This window comes from Pleuronectes platessa, chromosome 18 (genome assembly GCF_947347685.1).
Source record: "Pleuronectes platessa chromosome 18, fPlePla1.1, whole genome shotgun sequence".
In the NCBI taxonomy this organism is placed as follows: domain Eukaryota; kingdom Metazoa; phylum Chordata; class Actinopteri; order Pleuronectiformes; family Pleuronectidae; genus Pleuronectes; species Pleuronectes platessa.
This window is the reverse complement of record NC_070643.1, coordinates 22830231-22843805: the sequence shown is the minus strand read 5'-3', so window position 1 is coordinate 22843805 and position 13575 is coordinate 22830231. Positions and strand designations below refer to the sequence as shown.

The window sequence follows — 13575 nt, the reverse complement described above, 5'->3', positions numbered from 1 at the left end:
GTTCGATACAGTTTTAATCTTCAGCTGAATCTCCTCAGTCAACGGTTCTCGTCTCTGAGGCGAGGAAGAGGACCTGTCCCTCTTGACCCCGTCAGACCAGGTCCAACGCACCTGATGATGCAAGCAGGTCTGTGCCAGAACCGTTTCTGATTGGTGGACATTGAGGAACCTGTTGATCGGAGCTCCTCCTCCTCCTCCTCCTCCTCCTCCAACCATCCAGCTGTTTGACCAGAGACACATGAGAAACCTGCAGTTTTCATTTGAAAGGGTTATGGTTAGTGGCCATTTTATCTTCACCATGTTTTCTTCTGTTTATGCTTAATTATTAAGTTTAGTTATTAGATTCATTGATTTTTGGATAGATTATGAAAACATTTACTTTGAAAACAGTTAATTGTTAAGATAATAGGTTATTTTCCATCTATGTTTTATTCATTGTAAAGATAAACTCCTGTTAGTTACACTAGAGAGACGGTTTCTGTTGGGGAAGCTGAGCTACATCATGTTGTCTCAGCCACTGACTGACGGGGAATAATAAATTATTTTTATAATATTAAAATACACGTTCAAAGTGTGATTTTTAACAAATGTTCTAACTAGAGTCAACTCCAAAAATTCATATCAACAGCCCAGAGCTTCTCCAGAGTTTGTGTTTCACAGCTGAACAACTCAGCAGCAGGTTGTCTGCTCAGACTCGATCCTCCTCAGGGTTCAGGTGAGAGGTGGAGCAGCCGGGGGGGGGGGGGGGGGGGGCAGCAGACACACACAGGAAGTGACCTGGTACCTCATGTGATCATGTTTACATCACCTGACACGTCATCAGCTCTGATCACCACAGACTCTCTTCACATCTTCATCTGTGTCTTCATCGTGTGAGTCAGCTCTTCTTCACCTGAGAGGCTTGTTTTAAGTTTCTTCATGTTTGTGTCCCCCCCCCCCCCCCCCCCTCAGTGAATCAGTGGAGGATCCTCAGCTGTTCACACTGCTCCTGGATTCAGACCTTACAGGATAGAGGAGGAACTGAGTGTGATCCTCCAGAGAAGATCCAGAGATTCAGCAATAACAGAGATACAACTTTTTGTAACACTTTTGTTGATGATTCAGAAAATAATTCATGGAAGATTAATAAAATCTGAAATATTTAGTGGACGGACTTTCAGGAGTGAGTGTGAGTTGCTGCCTCTTGACTGATTTTGAGGGACCACTGGGTTTGGGTGCAGGACTCCACTCGACTGAGTGATGGTCTCTTGAGGACTTGAGCTGTATCTCTAACATCTTTCCTCTGCACTGAGGGGACAACCCGACGTGTCCCCTGGTCCATCAGCCTCCAGCTGCTGCTGGGCTTTGTCTGAATGGAGCTCTTCAGCCTCGTTCCCCTGGCTGTCGGCGACATGCAGCTTCATGTGTCTCTTCAGATGTCCTGTGACAGTGAAACGTTTGCCGCAGACTGAGCAGCTGAAGGGTTTCTCTCCTGTGTGGATTCTCATGTGAATCTTGAGGCTTCCCTTTTGAGCACAACTTTTACCACAAACGTTGCAGCTGAACGGTTTCTCTCCTGTGTGAACTCTCATGTGTTTGGTCAGGTCTCCTTTTTCAGCACAACACTTTCCACAGAAGGGACAACTGAAGGGTTTCTCTCCCGTGTGAACTCTCATGTGTTTCTTCAGGTCAGTTTTCTGAGCACAACCTTTACCGCAGATGGAGCAATTGAACGGTTTCTCCCCTGTGTGATACTTCATATGTCTGCTGAGATGTTCTTTCACATGAAAACTTTTGTTACACACTGAGCAGGTAAAGGGTTTCTCTCCTGTGTGGATTCTCATGTGTCTCGTCATGTTTCCCCTTCCACTAAAGCTCTTCCCGCAGAACAAGCAGCTGTACGGCTGCTCTCCTGTGTGACACCTCATATGTGCCGTCAGCGAGCCACTGTCTTTGAAGGATTTGTCACAACCTGTGCAGGGAAACGGTCTCTCGCCCGTGTGGTCCCGGATGTGTCGGTTCAAGTTTCCTTTAAGGCTGAATCTTTTACCGCAGAACGAGCAGGGGAAGGGTCTCTCCTTCTCTGAAGTCCCTGCATCAGCTTCAGGTGCTTCACAGTTCTGATCATTCTCGTTTCCTGACTGATCTTCATTGGAGTGTGTCCAATCACAGTCACTCTCATCAGTTTCTGTAGAAACTAACGAATTATCTTCACTAACAGGTTGTAAATGTCCCTCAGGACCTGAGTTCCTGGCTGGTCCTGGTCCTGGTCCTGGACCGTTCTCCTCAGTCTGACTCTGATGAAGCTGTGACGACTGAGGTGTCTCTTCATCTTCTTCACTCTTCACAGCGACAGGAATCAGTGTGAACTTGATATCAGCCTCTCCCTCCTGCTTGGTCCACAGTTCCTCCTGTTCCTCTTTAATGTGGGGGGGCTCTGGGTCCTCCTGGTCCATGAGGGGGCTCCACTGCTGCTGCTCAGGGGGAACATCTGCTTTACTCAGCACCAGCTGCTGGACGTCTGCCGGACACACTGAAACACAAATGCACATGTTTATCATTTCAGAGATTCTTGAAGTGTTTTTAAAAACTTGTGTTGTGTAGTTTAATTTCAAATGTTGTGATTTTTGACCGACAGCATTCAGGAAACGAGATGTTGAGGTTGTTCAGAGTTCGTGTTCTTTTTCGAGGCCAAATAAACAAAGTAGTTGACTAACAGAGCAGAACAGGGCGAGTGGAGCTAGTTAGTCGGTCACGCTGTTTTCAAACTTGCAGCTAAAATCCAGAGAATCATCTCCAGAGTTCGTTTTACAGCTGAACAACTCAGCAGCAGGTTCTCTGGACAGACTCGTTCAGCATCAGATCCTCCTCATGGTTCAGGTGAGAGGTGGAGCAGCCGGGGGGGGCAGCAGACACACACAGGAAGATCATGTTTACAAGACCACAAACTGTCTTCACCTCTCGTCTGTGTCTTCGAGGGATGTGGTCATCAGGAGGAAGGAAGATGGCTGCGTGGAGTCAAAGCTTGAATTCACCCGAAGAGCAAACTGAGGCAAATCTAATCCCCCCCCCGATCGTCTAGCGTTCAGGACTTCTTCAGAACAGACAACGTGTTTCTCTGTAAACTCTGCAAATCAGAAACCGACACAGCAGCACAGGTGTGAGGCCAGAGCACCTGAAGCAGAATCACCAGGGGAGATTTTTAAAGATGGCCGCTGGAACGCGGACCGTCATTTATTACGATCATCAACACGTGGAACGGAGGAGGAATGACCTATAACACCAGGGATCATCTGAACTGCAGGACTCCAGTGATGAACCTACAGGTGCAGGGTGTGGAATGAGACCTGGAGGTGAAGGGGCCCCCCCTCACCTCCAACATGTGAGCAGAAAGCTGCAGTTAAAACCTTGAGTTGACACAAGTTAGTGGATCAGGAGACAAGTGGTTTGTTTGAATGTTTTGTCTTTTACATGCAAGGTTTACAAGGTTTAAATATTTTAAATATAACAAAAAGAGGACTCTGTTTCGACTCTCTACCTGGCTTCATAAAGAAAAAATTAATATTTAAAACCTCACAAACATCAGCTCTGCTCTTCCAGGATCTGAAAGAAGACGAGCGGAGGCCATTAGTTTTAAATCTGTCCCCACGTACCTTCTCAGGTCACGGGTTAGGGTCATCAGATGAATCTGGAAACCATCTGTCCCCACAATAAACATGTACAGTGAGTGAAGCAGCTGCAGTCTGTGGGACTGGGAGCACTTTACTGGTCAGGCTGGTTCTGTTGGGCTCCAGCAGCTGACAGAGGTTCATCCTCTGGAGAATCTAGATCTTTCAGAAGCTCATCAGAGGAGCTCAGAGGATCTCGTGGGTCTCTGAAGACCCTGGTCCTCCTCAGAGACTCGAACCACACCAGCTCCACGGATCCTCCAGGAACATGATGTCATGGTTCAAAGGAAGGGCAGGTCAGGGGGCGGAGCTTCAGACTGTTTGATCTCTTATCTCCTGACCCTGGAGCAGGTTACCATGGTGATTTACAACGACAAATGGACGAGCTTCATAGAACCGGAAGTTCCCTGATGACGCATAATCCTGCTTCTTAGACCAACTCCTGTTAGCAGAGCAGATGCTAGCTAACGTTAGCCTGTGAGCGGCTCCTCCCGGGACTGACCTGCTTTGTGCAGCCGGACTTCGGGCTTCATCACGGCATCGAGCAGCCTCCTCTGGCGGCAGACCTCCCGCTCGGACCGCTCCACTCGGTCCTCGTACTCCGCCACGGTTTCCTCAAACACAGCGACGATCTCCGCCGTTAGCCGCTCGGTGAGCATCGCTCTCAGCGCCGGGACTCGAGCCGGTTCTTCTCCTTTCTCCAGCCGCAGCAGGAAGTGTTCAGCGGCCGCGCGGATCCGCTCATGTACCGACACCCGCAGCAGCTGCACGGCGGACATTGTCCTCCTTTCTGCCGCTGTGAGTCTCGGAGCGGACAAAGAGAGCCAGCGGCAGGTAAACAGAGACACCGCGTTCAGAGCCAACAGCGACCCCTGCTGGACTGGAGGACGACGAGGAAACCAAAGTACTAACCATGGTACTAATACAGTAGAGATACTCTGTCAAGAGTACATGTTACACCAGTACTAAAGTATAAGCACATAACAAACCTAACCAGTGGTGGAAGAAGAATTCAGATCATTTACTGAAGTTAAAGTACAAGACAGTAAAGTAAAAATACTCCATTACAAGTAAATCTACTAACACAGTAAAGTAGAAATACTCCATTACAAGTAAAACTACTGAGACAGTGAAGTAGAAATACTCCATTACAAGTAAAACTACTAAGACAGTAAAGTAGAAATACTCCATTACAAGTAAAACTGCTAAGACAGTAAAGTAGAAATACTCCATTACAAGTAAAACTACTAAGACAGTAAAGTAGAAATACTCCATTACAAGTAAAACTACTAAGACAGTAAAGTAGAAGTACTCAGAGTCTCTGTCTCATGTGATGGTGAGACTTCTGAAGTAAAGAGATCTGAGAATAAGTCTTTTAATTATACTTAATTTTTTTGCAAGGCATGATGGGAACGATGAAGAACCTTCTTGTGCTTTAATGCAGATTTAGTGAAGAGGTGAAATGTGTGTGAACAGAGTGAGAGTAGATCAAGTAGGTAAAGGTCATGAAAATTAAAATAAATAAACGGTTATCCCTATTGTACGCGTTACATTTTGTCCCCACACACATAAGCACAGTCACAAACCAAGTAACACATTCACATCACAACCCTCTCACCAATTTGTTTCCACTTTCCCTCTTGACCCCGCCAGTGTATCATAAAGACAGACACCATATTAATAACTTCATAATTCATTCATCGGGCTCACAAACATCATTCATTCTTTTATTCAATTCAAAGCTTCACACACCAAAGACAGTTTCATTATAATTACATTTACATTAAATGTCCACCTGATGGCGCAGTAGAGGAAGCTTCATCTGGCCATCACTAGTTATCACCACAGCATTCACCGACCTCATGTATAAAAGTAACCTGTATGTTAACGATCCCTCTCTGCATGCTCTGGTCTTAATCAGTAGCTGAAGTGCAACGATTAATAGACAAATAGAGTCGCCGATGAATTGAACAGTCGATGATTCGTTGGTTACGTCGTAGAGCGTTCGTGACGAGCAGCTGAACTTCAACCTAAACAGCCCGAAAAATACAACCTGCAATACTTGTAAGGCGGAGCTGCTCTCCATGGATCAGAACACGAGCATCAGAAGAGGAGGAGTTTGACATCGTAACGTAGACGCTGCCGACTCGCCTCGGTCACGTAGCCTGTTAGCTAGCTCGATATATACAGTGCCTTGCATAAGTATTCACCCCCTTTGGACTTTTCTACATTTTGTCATGGTATAACCACAGATTAAAATTTATTTCATCGTGAGTTTATGTAATGGACCAACACAAAATAGTGCATCATTTGGAAGTGGGGGGAAATATTACATGGATTTCACAATTATTTACAAATAAAAATCTGAAAAGTGTTGAGTGCATATGTATTCACCCCCTTTACTGTGAAACCCCTAACAAAGATCTGGTGCGACCAATTGCATTCACAAGTCACATTCACAAGTCACATAATTAGTAAATAGGGTCCACCTGTCTGCAATTTAATCTCAGTATAAATACACCTGTTCTGTGACGGACTCAGAGTTTGTTGGAGATCATTACTGAACAAACAGCATCATGAAGACCAAGGAGCTCACCAAACAGGTCAGGGAGAAAGTTGTGGAGAAATATGAAGCAGGGTTAGGTTATAAAAAAATATCCAGAGCTTTGAACATCTCTCTGAGCACCATAAAATCCATCATAAGAAAATGGAAAGAATATGGCACAACCGCAAACCTACCAAGAGGAGGCCGTCCACCCAAACTGAAGAGTCGGACAAGGAGAAAATTAATCAGAGAAGCAACCAGGAGGCCCATGGTTACTCTGGAGGAGTTGCAGAGATCCACAGCTGAGGTGGGAGAATCTGTCCACAGGACAACTATTAGTCGTCTACTCCACAAATCTGGCCTTTATGGAAGAGTGGCAAGAAGAAAGCCATTGTTGAAAGGGATCCATAAAAAATCCCGTTTGGAGTTTGCCAGAAGCCATGTGGGAGACACAGCAAACATGTGGAAGAAGGTGCTCTGGTCAGATGAGACCAAAATTGAACTTTTTGGCCTCAATGCAAAACGCTATGTGTGGCGAAAACCCAACACTGCCCATCACCCTGAGCACACCATCCCAACAGTGAAACATGGTGGTGGTAGCATCATGCTGTGGGGATGCTTCTCTTCAGCAGGTACAGGGAAACTGGTCAGAATAGAGGGAAAGATGGATGGAGCCAAATACAGGGAAATCCTTGAAGAAAATCTGATGCAGTCTGCAAAAGACTTGAGACTGGGGCGGAGGTTCATCTTCCAGCAGGACAATGACCCTAAACATACAGCCAGAGCTACAAAGGAATGGTTTGGATTAAAGAATGTTAATGTCTTAAAATGGCCCAGTCAAAGCCCAGACCTCAATCCAATAGAGAATCTATGGCAAGACTTGAAGATTGCGGTTCACAGACGGTCTCCATCCAATCTGACTGAGCTTCATCTTTTTTGCCAAGAAGAATGGACAAACCTTTCCATCTCTAGATGTGCAAAGCTGGTAGAGACATACCCCAAAAGACTTGCAGCTGTAATTGCAGTGAAAGGGGGTTCTACCAAGTATTGACACAGGGGGGTGAATACTTATGCACCCAACAGATGTCAACTTTTTTGTTCTCATTATTGTTTGTGTCACAATAAAATTTATTTTGCACCTCCAAAGTACTATGCATGTTTTGTTGATCAAACGGGGAAAAGTTTATTTAAGTCTATTTGAATTCCAGTTAGTAACAGTACATAATGGGAAAAAGTCCAAGGGGGGTGAATACTTATGCAAGGCACTGTACACAGAGTTGTCTTGGCATCTCCCTCAATACCTGTGAGCAGGATTCTAGAATCCATCACAAAAATATAGTTTCAACTTTAGTCCGAAGAAGACTAGTTTTTGTTTGTTGATGTTTTTATTGCTGATACTTTCCCTGTCTTTTACTTTACAGAAAAAATGGCTACTTGATTTCCAATTTATTTTTAGTATCGGCACTGGGCCTGTTCTTGATTCACAGGAAAAAGGTAAAGCTTGAATTTAAATGTATTTCTGTATATTAGCACTTTGCCTGTCCTTGGTTTTAAATGGACAAAAATTGATTTGGCTTTGTATCAATAATAGCCTAATATGCAGCACAGTTTATTAAAATAAATGTTTGAATGAAGTGTTTATCGTTATTGTCATCACATGCCGTGAACAGCCTCAAGCTCAAGTTAAGAGCTGATGGCTTCGGATTCACCGCAGGACGGTTAAACACGGCTAACTACCAGAGGAGCCGAGGTTACATTAACGTCAATGAAATCTAACCAGCAGCACTCACTAACTTTAACGCTGCCTCTAGAGTTAATAATTCAGACTCACTCGTAGCTGGATAAGAAATACCCAGGGTTACCTGAGGCAGATGATCACCAGCCTCCATGTGGAGTTCATCAGGACGATAGTAGGTTCAGTGAAGCCAGACAACGAGAACATATCCTGGCTATGAAGAGCAGGGCCCAGGTGTGTGCTGACCACCATGAGACCCATGGTCACAGCCCCTGAAGGTCCTGGAGCTGATGAGGTCACAGCCTCAGTGTGGTTGGTTTTCTCACGAATTTCCTGTTGAATAACTGAACACAGTTAAAAGACCATTGGTTTAGACTCACCTGGGCAGAACCTGTCGTGGTGACCCCGGGGTAGACACTGGGCGGAGCCTGAGAGAGAGTCTCAAAGGACAGCTAAGTTTACAGCTGCTGGATTCACTGCAGCTGTTACAGAAGCAGCAACGAGGACATTGTTATTAAGCTCATTAGTTATTTGCCCACATCCGATGAAGCTTGATATAATAAAACGTTTTCAGTCCCAACTTCTCAGTGGCTCTGACCTTTGGTTCAAGAAGAGTAACAAGGCTGGAATTAAAGTGTTTTTACCAAATTTAATTTATCTACATATGAATACATGTATTCCATTTTGTTTAAGATCCAAATACTTAAGCCAATTCCAAGCATCAACAAAATCCAGCAACATCAGTTAAGAGGTATTTTCACAAGAGATATGAAGAAATTCAAAAACCACAGTTCTCTACGGCTAAATTCTCTCTTTCCACAAAGCTCAGGGTCAGATTCAAACCTCAGTAAAATGAAAGTGAAGATGGTCGTGAAATAGAAGCTAATTTGACAAGACGTGGAAAAAGCGAGACAATGACCCAGAAGGTGAATATTGCACAATCGTAAACAATTACCAACAGTATCGAGCCCCATACGGGTCACTACATTGTTTTGTCAATACACTTTGGAGAACAAAGAATCTCTTAAACGGGACACATTATGCCCATTTCACCACAGTTGATATGGTTCCTTGGGGTCTTAATGAAATGTCTGTAAAATATTTTGGTCAAAATACCACAAGGATCATTTAAAACCTTTTTACCCTGTCTAAAACAGCCCTCCTCAGATTGACCTGTTTTGAGTGCCCCCCCCTCAGCCCTGGTGAGCCTTGCTGCGAGAGCCCCAGCTCCCCAGCGCAGCCCTGCAGTGGGAGCAGTGGGAGCTTGAGCTGGCCCAGCAGCAGCATCCTTCCACACTGTTGAGTCAACGTTTAGAGGTGATCCGGGGTCCCATGTTGATGCGGCCACTTAGATGTCTGACGGGTAGCAGCAGCGAGCTAACGCTAGCCGGGCCGGTGGAGCCCGGCTAGCGTTAGCTCGCTCGTCCAAGGCCATGTAGCGAGACTCCCTACATGGGCATGGTGTGACTATGACGGTTATTTCGGTCATAATCCCATTGGACGCACTCTAGCGTAAAGTTTCTGACATAGAGGAACCACAACAAATTGCGGGAGTTGTTTTTTTCCAGAGTTTTTGGGACGGTAGACATGCCAGATACCACATTAATGTGTAGAAGCACTACAAAAGTGGAATTTTCATAATATGTCCCCTTTAACACCTACAGGAGGTTTGTAGGTGTCTGTGTTTAAACCAGACTGAGGTTCCATTGTCTACTTCTAACCAACTTCCCTGTCTTCAGTCTCTGCTTAAGAAGATTCATCAGTCTTTACAGAGTAAGACCAATCAGGTCCTGAGTTCCTGGCTGGTTCTGGTCCTCCACAGTCCTCTCTGCTCCCCTCTCTCTGGTTCTGATGAAGCTCTGAAGTCTCACCGATACACTGATGGTTCTTTTGCTGATAAATCCAACTAAATCTTTTGTTGCAAATGCTGCAACTGAACGGTTTCTCTCCTGTGTGAAGTCGTGCGTGTATCTGCAGACTATCCTTTCGGCTAAAACTTTGACCACACTCAGAGCAGCTAAATGGTTTCTCTCCTGTGTGACTTCTTAGATGTGCCACCAGATTGGCCTGGTAACTAAATCTTTGACCACACTCGGAGCAGGTGAAGGGTTGATCTCGTGTGTGAATCCTTTCATGTATCTGCAGACGGCTCTTATGGTTAAATCGTTTACCACACTCAGAGCAGCTGAATGGTTTCTCTCCTGTGTGATTCCTCATGTGTGCCTGCAGACCAGCCTGGTGATGATATCTCTTACCACACTCAGAGCAGCTGAAGGGTTTCTCTCCTGTATGGATCCTCATGTGTGACCTCAGATATTCCTTTTGACCAAATCTCTTACCACACTCAGAGCAACTAAATGGTTTCACTCCTGTATGAGTTGTCCCATGTTTTAGCAGTTGGCGCTTTAGCCTAAATATTTTACCACATTCAGAGCAACTAAATGGTTTCTCCCCTGTATGCACTGACATATGAGTCAGCATTTCTCCCTTTATCCGAAATCTTTTACCACACTCGGAGCAGCAAAAGGGTTTCTCTCCAGTATGAATTTTCATATGAGTCTTCAGATGTTCCTTTCGGGTAAATCTATTACCACAGTCAGAGCAACTAAAAGGTTTCTCTCCAGTATGAACTGTAACATGTGTCTTCAGATAGTCCTTTCTACTAAATGTCTTACTACACTCAGAGCAGTTGAATGGTTTCTGGTCTGTGTCACTTACAGGCTGAGGTTCCCTGGTCTCCATCCAATCACCTTCACTGTCTGCAGTCTCAGAAGACTCTTCAGTCTCAGGACCTGGTTCTAAATGCCCCTCAGGACCTGAGTTCCTGGCTGGTTCTGGTTCTCCACAGTTTGCTCTGTTCTCCTCAGTCTGACTCTGATGAAGCTGTGACGACTGAGGTGTCTCTTCATCTTCTTCACTCTTCACAGCGACAGGAATCAATGTGAACTTGATATCAGCCTCCTCCACTCCTTGAAGCTGCTCTCCCTCCTGCTTGGTCCACAGTTCCTCCTGTTCCTCTTTAATGTGGGGGGGCTCTGGGTCCTCCTGGTCCACAAGGGGGCTCCACGGCTGCTGCTCAGGGGGAACCTCTGCTTTACTCAGCACCAGCTGCTGGACGTCTGCAAGGAGAGGAGACAGGTTTTGTGTTTTTTGGTCTAAAACATAGTCACAATACCAACTTTATGGTTTCGATTCCAATACTTTAAAGATACTTTTCTTAAAGAAGAACGATGCTCTATCTGAGCCAGTGGCTCCAGACTTCAGTCGTTTGTGAGGCTACAGTAGTGTGCAGGTCAATCCTGGGTTTGAAATCCCAGAATATCAATGTCATTTATGTAATTTATATTTATTATTTCATGCAGAATAAGTTGTAGTTCATCTGTTGAGTGTTTTCTTGTTTGCTCTTATGCACGTTGGTGTTTTCTTTCACAATAGGTAAGTAGCCTTCATTTTATGGTATGGTGTACTTATGACGTACTTACATGTACTTGTATTGGCACTGAAGGTTCGCCTGCATGGAGGAATATACGGTTCTTATTTAAACCTGGGAACACTGGCTGCGGGACAGCCTGCCTATGTCCACAGCTTTTAATAAGTCTGAGGCTTTATATTCATCCTGTGTCCCTGTGACTTTCATTCTCCTATTTGATCTGACGATACTTTCTATTTTCTATTCTCTGACATTTTAATTTAGCTTAAAGGATTTGAATTGGACCTGCCTTTTTACATTTGTGTCTTTTACACTTTGTATTAATGCTTTTAATGATTTAGGAGAATTCAGTAAAACTTCTTGATGCAAGTGGTGACGTGAAGCTCCGCCCACTTTAAATGTACTTTAGAGCCACAACTCTCAAATGTTTCTATAGCTAGCACAGAGCATCTTAGCTTCACTAGCTTAGCTAGCACAGAGCATCTTAGCTTCACTAACATAAAGCATCTTAGCTTCACTAGCTTAACTAGCACAAAGCCTCTTAGCTTCACTAGCTTAGCTAGCACAGAGCATCTTAGCTTCACCAGTTTGGCTACCGCAGAGCATCTTAGCTTCACTAGCTTACCTAGCACAGAGCATCTTAGTTCCACTAGCTCAGCTAGCCCCCCGGCTCCTCCCGGGACTGACCTGCTCTGTGCAGCCGGACTTCGGGCTTCATCACGGCATCGAGCAGCCTCCTCTGGCGGCAGACCTCCCGCTCGGACCGCTCCACTCGGTCCTCGTACTCCGCCACGGTTTCCTCAAACACAGCGACGATCTCCGCCGTTAGCCGCTCGGTGAGCATCGCTCTCAGCGCCGGGACTCGAGCCGGTTCTTCTCCTTTCTCCAGCCGCAGCAGGAAGTGTTCAGCGGCCGCGCGGATCCGCTCATGTACCGACACCCGCAGCAGCTGCACGGCGGACATTGTCCTCCTTTCTGCCGCTGTGAGTCTCGGAGCGGACAAAGAGAGCCAGCGGCAGGTAAACAGAGACACCGCGTTCAGAGCCAACAGCGACCCCTGCTGGACTGGAGGACGACGAGGAGACCAAAGTACTAACCATGGTACTAATACAGTAGAGATACTCTGTCAAGAGTACATGTTACACCAGTACTAAAGTATAAGCACATAACAAACCTACTAAGACAGTAAAGTAGAAGTACTCCATTACGAGTAAAAACTACTAAGACAGTAAAGTAGAAATACTCCATTACAAGTAAAACTACCAAGACAGTAAAGTAGAAGTACTCCATTACAAGTAAAACTACTAAGACAGTAAAGTAGTAAAAGGCATAAAAAGACTCAAATTTGCTATGACCTTCATGTTTCATTTTCCATTTGATTTACCATCACTGACCCAATATGTCATTACAATAGACAGCATTTAATTACACATTTCGAACGTCTGTCATCAAAAGCAACATTATTTTAATTGTTCACGTTGTACTTGGTAGCCTTGGAGTAGTACTTGAAATGACTGGTTAGTAAGGGAAGTATAAATAACAGTCAGTGCATTGGACTGGTTTTAACAGGATAAACCAGCCTGTATCAACATTCCTGTCCATGGAGTTGTTGTCAGTTAACTGAATAAAATAATAAGTCTATTTTAAATGTTCTTATGGATGTTAGTATATTTAGCTAAGAGTCCTTGGAGAATGCCTATGAGCCTGTGATTCAGAAAACGTTTTGGGCCAAAGTCAACTTCAGATATAAAATAAAACTGTAAATGGTTTACATAAAATTGGAAAGTAACATTTTGTGAGTCTCTCTTTGCCGTCTTTTCGAGGTATTTTCATTTACCTTGGTACAGTTGTGGTCAATAAATTGCTACATTAGCAGTGGCACCTCTCTGCATCATTGCTATCATGGAGCTATTCACCATCTTATGTCGAATTTAAGGCTAAATTTAGATATTAAAGTCATTTAAGGATAAAATGTACATTTCTCCTTTGGTTTAACACAGTTATACACAGACAGTTATACACAGACACCAGGATCAGGCTTATGGATCTAATAGATGTGACAGTCTGGCATCAAAGGCAGTTTTGCCTGTAATCAATGCAGCATCAAAGGAAACACAAGCAGCTGCCATCAGTCGCTTTGAGCCCGCCTGTACTGCATTTACACGAGAACAGTGTAAAAGTAGAACAGTGCAACAGTGTAACAGTGTAACAGTAGAAC

At 44.7% G+C, this 13575-nt stretch overlaps 2 protein-coding genes across 4 annotated transcripts; both read right to left on the bottom strand.

Annotated features, from left to right (window-relative positions):
* Positions 1 to 940: 940 nt before the first annotated feature.
* Positions 941 to 10744, bottom strand: LOC128462093 (gastrula zinc finger protein XlCGF8.2DB). 3 transcript variants are annotated; one of them, XM_053447376.1, is made up of 2 exons: positions 10646 to 10744; positions 941 to 2512 (listed from the first exon to the last, which is right to left on the bottom strand). In XM_053447376.1, exon 2 carries the CDS (start codon positions 2433 to 2435, stop codon positions 1269 to 1271), a length of 1167 nt encoding a protein of 388 aa, XP_053303351.1. In that variant the 5' UTR covers positions 2436 to 2512; positions 10646 to 10744; the 3' UTR covers positions 941 to 1268. The 3 variants fall into 3 exon arrangements, with proteins under 3 accessions (XP_053303351.1, XP_053303350.1, XP_053303349.1); XM_053447375.1 differs by lacking the exon at positions 10646 to 10744 and adding an exon at positions 8055 to 8418; XM_053447374.1 differs by lacking the exon at positions 10646 to 10744 and adding an exon at positions 2938 to 3166.
* On the bottom strand, positions 8557 to 12400 carry LOC128462087 (gastrula zinc finger protein XlCGF57.1). The gene is made up of 2 exons (XM_053447350.1): positions 12045 to 12400; positions 8557 to 11046 (listed from the first exon to the last, which is right to left on the bottom strand). The coding sequence occupies exons 1-2, from the start codon at positions 12319 to 12321 to the stop codon at positions 9674 to 9676; spliced, it is 1650 nt and encodes a 549-aa protein (XP_053303325.1). The 5' UTR covers positions 12322 to 12400; the 3' UTR covers positions 8557 to 9673.
* Positions 12401 to 13575: the final 1175 nt, after the last annotated feature.